Consider the following 17,633-nt stretch of genomic DNA (forward strand, 5'->3'; position numbering starts at 1 on the left):
ACTTTTCACTAAAAAGTTATTTGTTAAATATTTGTGAATTTTTGTTGAAACTTTGTTTCAAATTTCATATATTTTTTTCAAAAAAAAGAACAGAATTTCGGAAAAGTTGTCACATTTTGATAGGAAAAGAAAATTTCTCAAAACAGAACATTATTGCATCAAATCAGAGATTTTCCTTTTGAGGAATAAAATTATTCAAAAAAATGTAAATTTCAAATCAATAGCCACCCTTTTGTTAGATAAATCAGCCCCTGCATTAAATTATTTACTTTATTAATACATTAATATATGATTTGTTTAGCAATTAGAACCTCTTACGGAAAAACGAAAATCCACTCTCGTTTATTTTGCAATTTATATCGCAAATCCTTGGGGTTAGGATTAAGTCGGTTGAGTGACAAAGAAAAGGGTTTTTTTTGGTGCGGTGTAGATATACAAAGAGGTGGGTATTACCATCAGCCGTATTGACACTTCCACCCTTGTTGGCCAGCTTTGAGGCCGTCCAAACGTTGAGCATGTCTGCGGTAGCGATCTGCGAGGCAAGTCCACCGGGGAGGCCACCATCGATGGTTTCTGTGGTACCCTTTGCGCTTACGAAGGTGACGGGCGTTGTGGGCGTCGGCGGGGCATTTGTGCTGAGCGTCGGCGGCGGGGGTGAGTAGTCAATTTCATTTTTTACCCTCAAATCCTCAGCACCGGCCTGCATGAGCAAAAACATTCCCCATTTATTGAACACGGACAGACAATACAAACCACTCAAACTGTCACCAGGCTCCATGAAACGCACCCCCAGCCACCACCCATTCATAAGAAGGGGTTTAGGGGTGGCTGTAAATCCCGGAGACTGTCTGTATGGGTGTACAAAATTAAAATTCACAACTCACATCGTTCGAATCTCGTTCATCCTTATCATCATCGATGGGGTCCGTCGCATTTCCTCCATTCCGCTCACTCCTCTCGCTTCGGTCAGCAATCGCCGTTGGGGTGTTTCCGTTTCCTGCTGTTGTGCTTGGTGGGCTGTGATTCTCATATCTGCTGTGCACGCACATGTGAAGATTTTTACACCATTAATATTCTCTCCCCAATTTTCTTCCTTTCAAACCGTCTCGTCTTTTTCTAAGCTTTTATACCCTCCTCCCTCTTCTAACACCCAATTCAACTACAAAGCTATGAATTGTGACGTTTTGGCTTTTTTCTGTAAGATTTTGAATTTATTTCTCTTCTTTGGAAACTTTCCAACAAATAGAAAAGATCCTTAATACGAAAAAAAGTTACTTGCCACGACTATTCTATGCTAGTTGGGTAAGTTATGGAATATAGCTTTGTAGCCTTTACTCCCTTTTCTTGATTTTTATGACTAAAGCTAGGGCTTTTCTTTTGTAAAATTAAATACATTATGAATAATAGAGGGAAGATATTCAACGAAAATTTATCATTTTAGTCAGTGTGTGCTAGTTGGGTCATTATTTCATATCCCTTTGATAAATCTTATTATTGAAAACACTTCAGAAATTTTCATCTCCTTCCCGGAAGAGAAATAAATTGATTTTTTTTTCTTGAAACAAACCTATGATTGAGCAAATTTTCCATGCATAACATTTTTTTCTATTTATATATTCTGGGTCTTCCCCCCATCAAATTATAATTTGCAAGACTGAAAATTCGTGACTCTGTGAGAATAACATTTTTTTAGCATTCAAACGTCATCATAATAGCATCGTGTTTCTCGCACAGGTTTCTTGCAAAATTTCTAGCAAAAAAAACTTCTCGCGTACAAAAAGATCTCAAGAACTCTCAATCAAAGACCAGGAACTTGCGCATATAAATGAATTTTTGATGCTTAGATGAAAAACTCACCTTGATTGCTGCGGTGATGTTCTTTCTGTTTGCAAAGCATCAGCTTCGGTGGGTGCCGATGATGAAGCACTGCTCCCAGGTCTATTGAAAAGCACGAAGGAGAATTTTTAAATTAACATACAGAGATTTAAATAATTGCAAAAAAAATATTTTCTCACCTGTACCCCTTGCTTATGGGACTTGCATTGCCGGCACTACCTTTAGAGCCATCTCTGAGGACACTTCCTCGGGCCTCCTGTTCGATGTAGGGACTCCGCAGGGGTCTCTTCCTTGGTGGGTCGTATGGCAGGGGACGGTACATTGGCGAGATGTAGGAATGGAATCCCGCTAAACCTGTAAGACCAAAATTTCCCATCAACTCTACGACTTTCCTCCGTCAACTGGACACCAGCTCATACAGAGATTGAGCAAAAGAATGAATTTTTATGTATTACTGACCTGCACTACTGGGATGCATAAGTGAATCGCATTCCTGTTTTATCCCTGTGTGTCCCAGATTCCCAGACCCGCTGAGACTTCCTCTACCCTGTCGTCGACTAGAACTACCCGTTGGTGACTCCAGTGGTACATCGTGCACCCCACTTGATGGAGCTGCTGCCAATCTTCCATGCTCCGTCGACAGGCCCTTCACCTGCAGACTCTCTGCCGCCTTGAGGAAGCTATTTAGTGATTCCTGCGACACATGAACTTCCCCTTTGTACATAAATTCCAACAATGCTGACATATTTTCCGCCGATGTGGCCTCCAAGATCACGCAGCATGACCCATTGATTGGGGCTGTTTGGAAAAGATCGGCAAAGTGCTTCGAACATGCGGCCAGAATTAGTCTGTGTGCCTTAAAGATTGTTCCTGTAATGAAAAAAAATACAATACGTTATCAAGGGGGGAAAAAGAGTGCCGATAAGTGAACCAATCTATGCACTATCGCACCCATAACGATAAGTCCAATAGAGTTAAATGTCGAATTCCAATGGTGAAATAATGCGAGGACACGTGATTGTGGCGCGAGTGGGCGCTTCGTTGATATTCATTTAAATTAACTCAATTGAAATTAATGTGGAGTGTGCAAAATTAGCTTCTTAGAAACTTGTTAATATTATAAATCACACATAATTTTGAAGAAAAGTCTCAAAGAGAAAAGCTTTTTTAATGAATATTTTAATTTCTTGGGAAATTCTCGATGAATTAAAAATCTAAACTTAAAATTTAATTTTTTCCTTTGTACAGTGGAGCCGCCAGGTAATACCAGGCGTCTCCACTTGCGCGCTTCTTATTTTCTTCCTACTTCTAAACATTTGGTTTTAATACATTTTAGCCAAGTTCGAGTAACGTTAAGTAAGGTAAATTAACTTTATATACATACATATGTATCTCTACATATCATTTATATATAGCAGGTCTATAGTAAAATTGAGCAATTGCCAATAATGTTGCAGAAGAAGTACGCAAAATTGAATAATGATCGCAATGGAAATTTATTACCAATTATTAATTTTTCATGGCAAAACTGAAAGTGAAGTGAAACCTTAAACTCTTCAATGCCTCATGCTCCACGAGTCTGTACCAGTTCCCCAATTTATGGCGGTGCAGCTGAGCTTTTTTTGCGCGTGTGAGCTTTTTCGCAGCTTATGATCGCTCAGCTCTAATTTCCTCGCGAGCAAAAAAAAAGTGCTCACTTGTGCAAATATATCTTGTACGGGCAAATTATTTATCGTGTTTTTATTTATATTAGTATTTATTTCTCATTTCTTAGAACACAATGTATGGTTGTTGGTGAAAAAAAGGGTGTATGAGTGTTGCTGTGGTGAGATAAACGACAAATTTCTCTTTCTCTCTTATTTTAATTTACACGCTCCAAGATACTTTAATCGCAAAATAAATAGAGTCTTATTTATTGTTTTATGAATTATGTTTATATGAGATACTCTAATGCATTCACATTTTGTGCTTACATAATCAACTACCGAGATATGACTCCTTGAGGGAATTACAGCATTTTGTGCTCTGTGAGAAATATAAGATTAAAATGCAATATATTTCATCTTTCTTACAGCGGTGGGACAAAAAAGTATGAGCAAATTCCACATTTTATTCTGGGAAGAAGTTCTTCAAACCACATTGATAAAAAAAATCTTCATGTTAGGCAAGAGAAATATCCGCAACACGGAGGCTCCTCATCTGCGGCAGCACACATAGCAAATAAATATGCGTCTTTTTTCCTAGCACCGTAGCTTCAGAAGATGAAGATGTGGAAAAAAAGCCCCAGTGTAATGGCAAATCATTCATTGCCATTGCGTTTTATTTTTACAATTCCTATTCGTTAGTCGTTCTCGCATACAAATGCACTTTCTGGGGGGCCCATTTGGTGCTGTGTCGCTCCCCCCGTGAACCGCCCAGCCCCCCCGGGCGCGTTTTTGGGTGGCTCTCTAATCTCCTCTGAATAATCATTTTTAATAATAGCGCGCATTTTTTCCGCTGAGGCGCACCAACTTATCGATGTGAGTGTGACACAGTTTTTTTTCCACCGCCACGGAATTAGGTCACACACATGAGAAATTGCATCAAACGCGCGTCGCTTTATTTATTTTTTTTCGGCCTCTTCTTGTAAGAAACACCCAAAAAAATTCACATAACACGCACACAGCCAACACATTTGCGCCCCCATAGATGCTGCTCGCATGTACACAGTATCGGATGCGAGATCTTGGAAGCATTCGTCCCCATATTCTTTTAAAGAAAGAGAAATACAAAAAAAAATGCGCGCTCTATGCCTTCCTTTTGCATGACATTCGCGGTGAAGGCAGAGAAATAGAAGAAGTTGTGCCAGTACAGCACTGCATGCGCGATGAGGGGGCGGAGATGAGGAAGAAAAATACACATTCTTCATGAAGAAGAAGTAGAAAAAAAAAGACCTATCTTTGACACACTGCTCGTGAATTGTTTATCTCAATTGCATAACATGCCAGTTTGCGTCGAAAGAATCGCAATTTCGCAGCAGAGAATTTGAAGTTTAAAAAAAAGCTTTGAAGATTTTTTGTTGCCTTCAGACATTATAATAAAAATAGTTTTGAATCTTCTTTTTTTATAATCCATGTATAAAAATAAAAATTCAAATCTTTATAAAGGAATTTGCATTTCCATGTATTTAAAAAAAAATCTAGGAACTGACTTTAAACGACCTTAGAAGCTACTAATATTCGTTAATAAATCTTTCTTCATTTCGCTTCTGATTCGAATAAAATTCGTTCAATAGATGCCGATAAAATGTCATTAATTATATATTATGTGAGTTTTTTTTCAATTAAAACTGATGTCTATCGATTTCTATATAAATCTATATAAATCTATATATCTATCTATCTATATAGTTATAATCAAAATTTATATATAGCATAAATATGTATGTATGTGCAAAATATTATTTTCCTAGCTTTATACATACAATACTATTTAATATTCTATATGGGGTTCTCATCTTTCATGAAATGTATCAAATTGATCCCCTCTTTTCCACTTTGATGCATTTGCAAATGTTACAAAAACAACCCGATGCGACAAAAATAACAAACAACTACCGAACAAGATAGCGACCCTTCATATATCCTCAATACTGCACAAAAAATAGTCCTCATCCCTTGCGTGAAGAGTATGATTGAATGGGGGTATGTGAGGGGGTGTCTTTCTGAAGAATTAAATGCGCATTGAAAGCATCAACGGCTCAGCCAATTTGGACGTATTTCCTCCCGGTATTCTCGGGGAAATGAAAATGGGCAGTGAAAAAATTCCACACACAGAGAATGTGTCTCTGCGATAAAACAAATATACAAAAAGCTCTCCCTCCATCCCCCATCGCTGCTGCTGGAATGTTTTGGGTATTTTGCTAATGTATATAGCCTTTGATGGAGAGCCCATCCAGTGCTATTTGTTCCCCCCATTCCTCGCGGAAATTCTGTCAGTGCTCACACCCTCGCGAATGATGGAATGATTGTAATGGGGGGTGGTTTTCTCGTCCACCCACCCTCGCACCGGAGTCATCCTCAACCACTTTAATCCTTTCAATTTCGCATTCACTGCACAGTTATTTGAAGAGGGTTGATACGACGGGAAAGAGAGGAAGCTTTTCCACCTTCAAATCCAATCACTCGGCATTGGTGGAAAAAAAGCACACCGAGAAAATCCACCCTTTTGCTTGGCGAAAAGGGGAGAAAACTCTCAGGTAAAATGCGTATTTGAGCCAAAAATTCGCGTTCATCTCCCTCGTGAAATCCTTCCTTTTTCTCTCCTTAACTTTAAGGGTGGGTACGCGTAATTTCGAAATCGCAACTGCAGAGGAGCTTTAAGGAAAAGGTACTCATGGGAGATGAGCTTTAAAAAAGAAGAAGAGACACAACTCCAGTGGGGGGTTACTACAGCCACCCATAAATCATCCGCTGTTTGTACCATTTTCCCTTTTTGGTCTACCCCCAAACCACATAACATCCGAATATAATAAACAGGCATCACCATATTCAGTCGAAATAAAAACCCCACCCCACCCAAACCACCGAAAAAAGCTCTCGCATCCCGCATTATCCCGGACCTGGCTCAAGAAAACACCCACACACACACCCAAGTCTCGGCCCTTTTTCTCTCTGCTACTGCTTACTTTTCTTACACTTCTCCATGGGGGTGTCTGTATGCGTATATTTTAATACATAAAGAAGACTTTTCCGTCGACTTGCCGAAAATATACATAGAGAAATAATATTTTTTCGCTCTCACTCACACCTCCTTATACTCTTTTGAGGAAAAATCTCTCTGACACCGCATAGAAGACTTTTCCACCGAGAGCACACCATGTGTCTGTGCGGTGTGGAAAAATTTGTGGTGATGAGGGAAAACTGGGTGCTCTACATATACAGAGACACAATCCCATCGGAATACAAACCCACCCTGGGGGTGGATGATGATTGAGGGTGGATTTGAGTCGCGTACCAAAGAATGGGAACAAAATCGTACGCGACTGACTGACGGCGGTATAGATCATGACGGTTTGAGGTGGTAGAGCATTCCCATTTCATAGAAATAAAAAAAATCAGCAACCCCTCCGGATTCTGTTTAGACGCAAAATTGAAATTTCAAATATCGACGAAGCATTTTCCCCGTATCGGGCAACCGGAATCATCCACACTCACGTGTCCGGATGGCGACACATCCTTACATTGATTTGGAAAAGTATCGCGCATAATACGTAATCCGGCCAGACGACAGCTTAGCCGAGAGGTGAGGAGATAGTCCGAGTCCGTATCGTCAGACGAGGAAATCTCAAAGTCTCTGGTGGCAAGGAAGCTTCCGAAATTCTGTCAAGGGCGTCAAAATAAGAATAAAATCCTAAAGTTCCCCCGGAAGGAAAATCCAATAGATAATACGAAGTATTATGAGTTATATAAGGGAAAATCCAGCTGTATAGTTTTTTTTTAATATAAATTAAAGATTTATCTGGGAAAAAAGCTGTCTTTATCCGTTAAAAAAGTATAACTTGAGATAAAACGAAGAGGAACACCTGCTAAAGTTTTTTTCTTAACATTTTAATGCGAGTATTCTAATGATCATAGTTAAGAAAATTTCCTTGAAAATTATAAGAATAGAATCTCGTAAAATGTGTAGTCAATTCTGCTATAAGTTTTTATATGAGCTTAACAAGAAGAAAATTCGTGAAGAATTTTAATCACTTAATTGCTACTTTTTTTGCCGCAAGATTACTTTCATTCCAAAGAGTTCCCCAAAAGTACTTCAAATTAATGGAAAAAAATACACGTTTAAATTTAATATCTGTGCAAATATTCAATTGAAAAAAAGGGGACTTAAAAGCTCCCCAATCCGCCTGGACATCCTCTCGTGGTACAATGGGTGTAAGTTGAGAGGAAATTCAATTTTCATCTCGCATGACAGGTATTCAATTCGTCGTTCATAATACTCCTCGAGTACCCCATTCACCCTCACACTGCTGTGTCTGCGATTTATTTCACGGCAGGGATTGTTTCTCTTAATCGCTTTTCATTTTCAAAAACGCCCCCACCCCCAGGAAGCTTTCGCAAAAACCACAATCAATTCACGAAGAACAAACATCACAGGAAATGTCATTTCCGCGGTGAAAAAGTTGCGGCGGCAACTGTCCCCACAGTTCCTGGACATTATATCCTTAATCTCAAAAGCCACTCACCTCCACAGAAGAGCGTCACATCGGCCAAACTCTCGGATTTGAAGTAATTCGAGAAGGTAAGCGCCAAATTGGACGAGTAGCTGTTCCATTTGAGGCAAAACTGCTGATGTGGGTCCATGGCGATGGCCTACAGGAAGAAGAAAAAAATGGGGAAGAATTAGTTTGGTCATCTCTTTTTCTTTCTTTACTTAGAACTATAGTGTATCAGATTCCATGGAAGTGCAAACATTTAAATTAATTGAAAATTCTTAATACTGCCTCAAAAGTATTGAATCCTGGTTATAATAAGATATTCTGAATTTTGTCGGCAGACAAAATCCTGGTTATAATAAGATATTCTGGATTTTGTCGGCAGACAAAATCCTGGTTATAATAAGATATTCTGGATTTAGTCGGCAGACAAAATCCTGGTAATAATAAGATATTCTGGATTTTGTCGGCAGACAAAATCCTGGTTATAATAAGATATTCTGGATTTTGTCGGCAGACAAAATCCTGGTTATAATAAGATATTCTGGATTTTGTCGGCAGACAAAATCCTGGTTATAATAAGATATTCTGGATTTTGTCGGCAGACAAAATCCTAGTTATAATAAGATATTCTGGATTTTGTCGGCAGACAAAATCCTGGTTATAATAAGATATTCTGGATTTTGTCGGCAGACAAAATCCTGGTTATAATAAGATATTCTGGATTTTGTCGGCAGACAAAATCCTAGTTATAATAAGATATTCAGGATTTTGTCGGCAGACAAAATCCTGGTTATAATAAGATATTCAGGATTTTGTCGGCAGACAAAATCCTGGTAATAATAAGATATTCTGGATTTTGTCGGCAGACAAAATCCTGGTTATAATAAGATATTCTGGATTTTGTCGGCAGACAAAATCCTGGTAATAATAAGATATTCTGGATTTTGTCGGCAGACAAAATCCTGGTTATAATAAGATGTTCTGGATTTTGTCGGCAGACAAAATCCTGGTTATAATAAGATATTCTGGATTTTGTCGGCAGACAAAATCCTGGTTATAATAAGATATTCTGGATTTTGTCGGCAGACAAAATCCTAGTTATAATAAGATATTCTGGATTTTGTCGGCAGACAAAATCCTGGTTATAATAAGATATTCAGGATTTTGTCGGCAGACAAAATCCTGGTTATAATAAGATATTCTGGATTTTGTCGGCAGACAAAATCCTAGTTCTAATAAGATATTCAGGATTTTGTCGGCAGACAAAATCCTGGTTATAATAAGATATTCTGGATTTTGTCGGCAGACAAAATCCTGGTTACAATAAGATATTCTGGATTTTGTCGGCAGACAAAATCCTGGTAATAATAAGATATTCTGGATTTTGTCGGCAGACAAAATCCTGGTAATAATAAGATATTCTGGATTTTGTCGGCAGACAAAATCCTGGTTATAATAAGATATTCTGGATTTTGTCGGCAGACAAAATCCTGGTTATAATAAGATATTCTGGATTTTGTCGGCAGACAAAATCCTAGTTATAATAAGATATTCTGGATTTTGTCGGCAGACAAAATCCTGGTTATAATAAGATATTCTGGATTTTGTCGGCAGACAAAATCCTGGTTATAATAAGATATTCTGGATTTTGTCGGCAGACAAAATCCTAGTTATAATAAGATATTCAGGATTTTGTCGGCAGACAAAATCCTGGTTATAATAAGATATTCAGGATTTTGTCGGCAGACAAAATCCTGGTAATAATAAGATATTCTGGATTTTGTCGGCAGACAAAATCCTGGTTATAATAAGATATTCTGGATTTTGTCGGCAGACAAAATCCTGGTAATAATAAGATATTCTGGATTTTGTCGGCAGACAAAATCCTGGTTATAATAAGATGTTCTGGATTTTGTCGGCAGACAAAATCCTGGTTATAATAAGATATTCTGGATTTTGTCGGCAGACAAAATCCTGGTTATAATAAGATATTCTGGATTTTGTCGGCAGACAAAATCCTAGTTATAATAAGATATTCTGGATTTTGTCGGCAGACAAAATCCTGGTTATAATAAGATATTCTGGATTTTGTCGGCAGACAAAATCCTGGTTATAATAAGATATTCTGGATTTTGTCGGCAGACAAAATCCTAGTTATAATAAGATATTCAGGATTTTGTCGGCAGACAAAATCCTGGTTATAATAAGATATTCAGGATTTTGTCGGCAGACAAAATCCTGGTTATAATAAGATATTCTGGATTTTGTCGGCAGACAAAATCCTGGTTATAATAAGATATTCTGGATTTTGTCGGCAGACAAAATCCTGGTAATAATAAGATATTCTGGATTTTGTCGGCAGACAAAATCCTGGTTATAATAAGATGTTCTGGATTTTGTCGGCAGACAAAATCTTCGTTATAATAAGATATTCTGGATTTTGTCGGCAGACAAAATCCTGGTTATAATAAGATATTCTGGATTTTGTCGGCAGACAAAATCCTAGTTATAATAAGATATTCAGGATTTTGTCGGCAGACAAAATCCTGGTTATAATAAGATATTCTGGATTTTGTCGGCAGACAAAATCCTGGTTATTATAAGATATTCAGGATTTTGTCGGCAGACAAAATCCTGGTTATTATAAGATATTCAGGATTTTGTCGGCAGACAAAATCCTGGTTATAATAAGATATTCAGGATTTTGTCGGCAGACAAAATCCTGGTTATAATAAGATATTTAGGATTTTGTCGGCAGACAAAATCCTGGTTATAATAAGATATTCAGGATTTTGTCGGCAGACAAAATCCGTTATAATAAGATATTCTGGATTTTGTCGGCAGACAAAACTCTGGTTATAATAAGATATTCTGGATTTTGTCGGCAGACAAAATCCTGGTTATAATAAGATATTCTGGATTTTGTCGGCAGACAAAATCCTGGTAATAATAAGATATTCTGGATTTTCTCGGCAGACAAAATCCTGGTTATAATAAGATATTCTGGATTTTGTCGGCAGACAAAATCCTGGTTATAATAAGATATTCTGGATTTTGTCGGCAGACAAAATCCTGGTTATAATAAGACGAGGTAAATTGTCGCTTCGCTCCAATTTACCTCGCCCCGCTTCGCGGGGATTTGTTGCGCTTCGCGCAAATTTCAGAGAGAAAATAAATTATGATGGTTTAAAGGCAGATTTGGGCCACTTATCGATCCCAAAAGAAAAAATTTGCAAAGAGAAGAAATCATTTTCATACAACATTTCGGGCGCCAAATTCAAAAATTTGCAAAAAATGCATGACTTTTATATGGGGGCTACCTGAAGGGGGGCTTTAGGGGGAAAATGAATACGGCCATTCGAAAGCGCCTGATATAAGGAGTCTCTGTACCAAATTTCATCACGATCGGTCAAACGGTATAGATTTGTATAGCTGTACAGACACGAAATCCTTTCTTTATTATATAGATATTCAGGATTTTGTCGGCAGACAAAATCCTGGTTATAATAGGATATTCAGATTTTGTCGGCAGACAAAATCCTGGTTATAATAAGATATTCTGGATTTTGTCGGCAGACAAAATCCTGGTAATAATAAGATATTCTGGATTTTGTCGGCAGACAAAATCCTGGTTATAATAAGATATTCTGGATTTTGTCGGCAGACAAAATCCTGGTTATAATAAGATATTATAACGAATATATATATAATATTCGCGAATTCTTTGAAAGTTTCATAACTTAATCATAATTTAGGATTCTTTCAAAAATATTCTAAATTAATATTCTTATACAAATATTCTCGTTGAGCGTACAAGAGGTCAACACACTCAATGTACACAACAATGGTGCTCGATATAGCATAAAAATTTCATAAATATCTGATTCCTAACATCTGGCTCCAAAAATCTCTGGAGCATACCCGCACGACTTTTTCACCTTCAATCAAATTCATCAAATACGGAGAACACACAATCACGATTCATTCTGGGAATGCACTTTTTTTCACCTCAACGCGGTCATCCAACAGAATTCTAACCGCGCACGGGTATTCAGCGGGCCACGGAGGTATACATAATGAAATCCATGCAGAGAACAAACTCATTTTGGTAAAAGAGAGATTTTTCGGAGTTGTTTAACGCATTTCAATTGCATGAGTTCCCCATCAATTCTACCTCGAAGCCATTCCAAGCATTTCACACGTATATTCTGTTGTGCAAGACACCGGTTGTAATTTCACTTTTTCCCATCTCATCTCACTATATGCGCCTAATCTCCGCCAAGCCGACACTGATTCCTATGTACGACGAGATTGATCGAATTTCCGTGGGCATCGATCATTTCATCTTATTGTTTTCTGCTCAAACTTATTCGGAGATACACATTTTCTTTGTTTATTTATCGTTTAAGAGCTCAAATTGTTTAAGAAATAATTTTATTGGCCAAAATGTTGATCTTAAACTAATTTTCTGGCTAAACCATAAAGTTTCTAAAAAGCTTCTACTCTCTGAAACTTACTTTTTGTTTTAAAAATTTAATTTTAAACTTTTTTGATAAAACCGATAAAACAGTTTTTGAAGGTAAATTTTAAACATTTTAAGATGAATTTGGTATATCGTCAACACACCTTGTTTGCATGTTTTCTCTCTCTGTGTGCATCATGCTTTGGGGCCCACCGCGGGGATCATCATCTTTGAAATTTTGTGGTGATTTCGACACGCACATATACAAGAGTTTTGCAGATTGGGCCGCATTTTGGGAAATTAACTCCAAATGCACACAACACGTGGCCCCGCGAGAGCCGTCGAAAGCTTCGCGTCATCGTGAAACCAACACTAACAGTTTATTTATTTTGTATTATTTATTGGATTGAAACGCGACTCTCAAAAACCCATAATATCCACTCTTGCACACTTCACACATACTCAGTGGCATAGAGAGACCCACGAAAAAATTCACAGCACAGTCTTTTCTTACTCTTTAATTTTTTTTTTACTTCTTAGCGAAACGCATCAGTGGAATAAGAAGTCATTGAGGGAGATAGGCGAAAAAGAGGAGAAAAAAAATGACGAAAGCAATAGCAACACGAAAAGTTGCACACATTGCGCTCGACAGAGAGAGAGAGAATTGCCGCCCAATTTATTATTCAGCAGAAAAAGTAGGTCCGAACGCGGTCTCTTAGGTCAAAACTATTTAATGGTCATTATGAAAAACAAAACCCATTAAAGCGCCGAGCGCATTGAAACGCACCATAGCCGAGACTTTTACGCGCACCATGCTAAATATCAGTTTTGATACGACGCCTCATAGAGTCGCATTTTGGGAGAGCACACATACGACATATACACATGAGGAACATAGAAAAAAAAAGAGGCCGAATTAAGGTCATTTGTGCAGCTAAAATGGACACATAAACGTTTTGGAGCATTGCGACACCCTCGTTTGTTCGCCACTTGAGCTTTTTTGGCTGCTCAGACGTGCGAATTTATGCAAATCACATCAATTATCTATAGGCAAAGATGTGACCAGAGGTCTTTTCGCTGTGCCTCCGTTTTTTTATGCTCATTCGCGCTCCAAAACGGAAATGCCGACTGAATATGCATTTCTAATCCACAGCGCGAGTTTTTTTTTGTTCATTTATAGTGGTTTCAGCCAAATCATCTCCAAGGACACTTGCTTTTAGGCAAGAACACTGCCACAAATTCCTTGGAAACTCCACACACTTTGAGAAACAATGTAAATGATGTTTCTTTTGTATAGCCATTCAGATGATACATATAGCTTTGTAGCAGAGGTTTCGCATATCATAATTTTCTTGTAAATTTTTTTATGCTCAAATTAAAGGGTAGGAGTTATTTTTAGATCTCCTCTAGATTTGATTCAAAATTGAGTCATTAGGTATCGTTGAAGATTATTAAATATCAGAATATACTTCAGTTTTTTATCAAGCTCTAGTCTTGAGCTTTCTAAAGCTTTTTTTTTTAAATTCTTACCTATACTCTATTTATTCCTCTTTAAAAATACATTAATATTATTAATGAACTCCTCAAACTATCTAGTGATCGTAAAATGTTTTAACAACAAACTTATCTTGTAAATTCGAAATTAATCTATGTGCCTCATTTAGCCCCACTCTTGGATTAATTAGTAATTTTGCAAACCTTTCCCCGCCATGTTATGCACAACTGCATTTTATTTTAGGTGCTTAATTTTTTTGCGCATACAGTTGAATTAAAAAAAAAACTCTGCACACAAGGTGAAAACTTTCCAGCAGATCACTAAAAGCTCGGTCAGAAATGAAATAAACGTGATTTATTGCTCTATTTCACATGCATTTCACGTCTCTGCAGTTTATTCGTACATAGCAGTCACCACAAAACTTCCTCGACAGAGGATGTCGAAGTCAAAAGTCAACCTCCCTCCCCCATTCCACCCGTCCAAATTTGAAAATGCAGACTATACGTGAGTAATGCAAATTAACGGACAAAAGTTGCATTAAATGGTAGACTCTCCAGACAAACAAATTGCATAACTTTGAGCTTTTCTATGGGGCGGCACTATTCTCCGCTCGATCGATTTTAATTTGGCACTTTTAATTGCCTTCTCTCGGCAACTGAATCGCATTTTATGCATTTATTCGGGTGTGGAAGTTGCAAAACTCTTTCCATTCTTATCTGGTACTCATTGGAGTGCCCCCAAAGTGTTACTCATTACCCAAATGGAGTACCATATTGCACCATACAGTTGTGAGAGCTTTTTTTTTCTTTCTTAGAGGTCTGCCGCCGACTCAGAGACTTCAAAGGCATCTCACTAGGCATCCAAAAAAGGGGACCTCTAGCATGGTGCGGGAGGGTTAATAGAGGCAAAATATTCTGCGTGCATGACTGGAAATTTCAATGCGACGTTTTTCGGCAATTTCTGGCCCAGAGGAGGAAGAGCGGCAAGAGAGGAAGTACCAAGGCGCATTTTATTATTTTCACAATCACGCACCACGCATTGCGCATGAACCAATAATTATGCACTCTTGACGATGAAGAGGTGGGCAGGGTTGGAGTCGATAGGCCCCCACCGTTGTACCTATAGCTCATATTCTATGCTGCAATTGCCAAAGGGGCCCCCAAAATCTCATTTCGTGGATTACTTGCCGTGTAACGGTCCAGCAATGCGCATGCAAGCGTGATAGATCTAATGTTTGGAGCTCATTTTTTTTCTTTCTTTCATTCTTCCTCCACATAGAGCATATGTACCTATATAGCATACTTCTGGCCACCACCACCTTCCTCCCCGCGACCGAAAGCAACTGCTGGCCATAATGGCGTAATTACAATTTTTGGAGGAATAATGAAATAAAATAGAATTACCATGAAAATAACATATATACACCATTCAGCTCATCTGCTGCACGTTCATGTGTTCGTAGCACAATGGACAGTGCGCTTAAATTACAGAAATGTGCAAAAGTGTCTCAATATTTATGGTTTTTTTTATTTTTTTAATTTTCTATATTTATTTTCTAAAACATTCTTTAAAATTTATATTGATTTGTCTTTAATTTTGTAGTAAGATTTAAAAAATAATTTTCCAATTTTAATTTTTATGAAAATCTTTAATGTTCTGATTATTTTAAACGAGGTAAATTGTCGCTTCGCTCCAATTTTCCTCGCCCCGCTTCGCGGGGGGTTTTGCGCTTCGCGCAAATTTTAGAGAAAAAAAATTGTGATGATTTATACGTTGATTGGAGCCACTCATCAACCCAAAAAAATTGCAAAGAGAAGAAATCATTTTCATACAACATTTCAGGCGCGAAATTCAAAAATTCGCAAAAAATGCATGACTGTTATATGGGGGCTACCCGAAGGGGGGCTTTGGGGGGAAAATGAATACGGCCACTCGAAACCGCCTGATATAAGGAGCCTCTGTACCAAATTTCATCGCGATCGGTCAAACGGTGTAGATTTGTATAGCCGAACACGACGGAAGATTACCAACAAACAGACCTTTCTTTATTATATAGATGGAGAGCTCTCATCAAACCCAAAAGAAAAATTTGCAAAGCGAAGAAATCATTTTCATACAACATTTCCGGCGCCAAATTCAAAAATTCGCAAAAAAAGCATGAGAGTTATATGGGGGCTACCTGAAGGGGGGCTTCGGGGGGGAAATGGATACGGCCACTCGAAACCGCCTGTTATAAGGAGCCTCTGTACCAAATTTCATCGCGATCGGTCAAACGGTGTAGATTTGTATAGCCGAACACGACGGAAGATTACCAACAAACAGACCTTTCTTTATTATATAGATGGAGAGCTCTCATCAAACCCAAAAGAAAAATTTGCAAAGCGAAGAAATCATTTTCATACAACATTTCCGGCGCCAAATTCAAAAATTCGCAAAAAAAGCATGAGAGTTATATGGGGGCTACCTGAAGGGGGGCTTCGGGGGGGAAATGAATACGGCCACTCGAAACCGCCTGATATAAGGAGCCTCTGTACCAAATTTCATCGCGATCGGTCAAACGGTGTAGATTTGTATAGCCGAACACGACGGAAGATTACCAACAAACAGACCTTTCTTTATTATATAGATGGAGAGCTCTCATCAAACCCAAAAGAAAAATTTGCAAAGCGAAGAAATCATTTTCATACAACATTTCAGGCGCGAAATTCAAAAATTCGCAAAAAATGCATGACTGTTATATGGGGGCTACCCGAAGGGGGGCTTTGGGGGGAAAATGAATACGGCCACTCGAAACCGCCTGATATAAGGAGCCTCTGTACCAAATTTCATCGCGATCGGTCAAACGGTGTAGATTTGTATAGCCGAACACGACGGAAGATTACCAACAAACAGACCTTTCTTTATTATATAGATGGAGAGCTCTCATCAAACCCAAAAGAAAAATTTGCAAAGCGAAGAAATCATTTTCATACAACATTTCCGGCGCCAAATTCAAAAATTCGCAAAAAAAGCATGAGAGTTATATGGGGGCTACCTGAAGGGGGGCTTCGGGGGGGAAATGAATACGGCCACTCGAAACCGCCTGATATAAGGAGCCTCTGTACCAAATTTCATCGCGATCGGTCAAACGGTGTAGATTTGTATAGCCGAACACGACGGAAGATTACCAACAAACAGACCTTTCTTTATTATATAGATGGAGAGCTCTCATCAAACCCAAAAGAAAAATTTGCAAAGCGAAGAAATCATTTTCATACAACATTTCCGGCGCCAAATTCAAAAATTCGCAAAAACTGCATGACTGTTATATGGGGGCTACCCGAAGGGGGGCTTTGGGGGGGAAATGGATACGGCCACTCGAAACCGCCTGTTATAAGGAGCCTCTGTACCAAATTTCATCGCGATCGGTCAAACGGTGTAGATTTGTATAGCCGAACACGACGGAAGATTACCAACAAACAGACCTTTCTTTATTATATAGATGGAGAGCTCTCATCAAACCCAAAAGAAAAATTTGCAAAGCGAAGAAATCATTTTCATACAACATTTCAGGCGCGAAATTCAAAAATTCGCAAAAAATGCATGACTGTTATATGGGGGCTACCCGAAGGGGGGCTTTGGGGGGAAAATGAATACGGCCACTC

At 38.3% G+C, this 17,633-nt stretch overlaps 1 protein-coding gene across 5 annotated transcripts in view; it reads right to left on the bottom strand.

Annotated features, from left to right (window-relative positions):
- The window catches only part of LOC129789041 (zinc finger protein chinmo), a 44,666-nt gene that overhangs the window by 8,841 nt on the left and 18,192 nt on the right, over positions 1 to 17,633 (bottom strand). For 4 of the 5 annotated variants that reach the window (XR_008750421.1, XR_008750420.1, XR_008750419.1 and 1 more), the window contains exons 2-7: positions 8,060 to 8,186; positions 2,296 to 2,706; positions 2,016 to 2,190; positions 1,858 to 1,938; positions 885 to 1,035; positions 454 to 700 (exon numbers count right to left, since the gene is read on the bottom strand). Coding sequence is in view for 2 of the 5 variants with exons in the window: in XM_055825656.1 (XP_055681631.1) it covers positions 454 to 700; positions 885 to 1,035; positions 1,858 to 1,938; positions 2,016 to 2,190; positions 2,296 to 2,706; positions 8,060 to 8,177 (1,183 nt within the window). In the remaining 3 variants the exon portion in view is untranslated. The remainder of the gene's footprint in view (positions 1 to 453; positions 701 to 884; positions 1,036 to 1,857; positions 1,939 to 2,015; positions 2,191 to 2,295; positions 2,707 to 8,059; positions 8,187 to 17,633) is intronic. The other variant, XM_055825658.1, reaches the window with a different exon arrangement.

Source organism: Lutzomyia longipalpis, chromosome 2 (genome assembly GCF_024334085.1).
Source record: "Lutzomyia longipalpis isolate SR_M1_2022 chromosome 2, ASM2433408v1".
In the NCBI taxonomy this organism is placed as follows: Eukaryota; Metazoa; Arthropoda; class Insecta; order Diptera; family Psychodidae; genus Lutzomyia; species Lutzomyia longipalpis.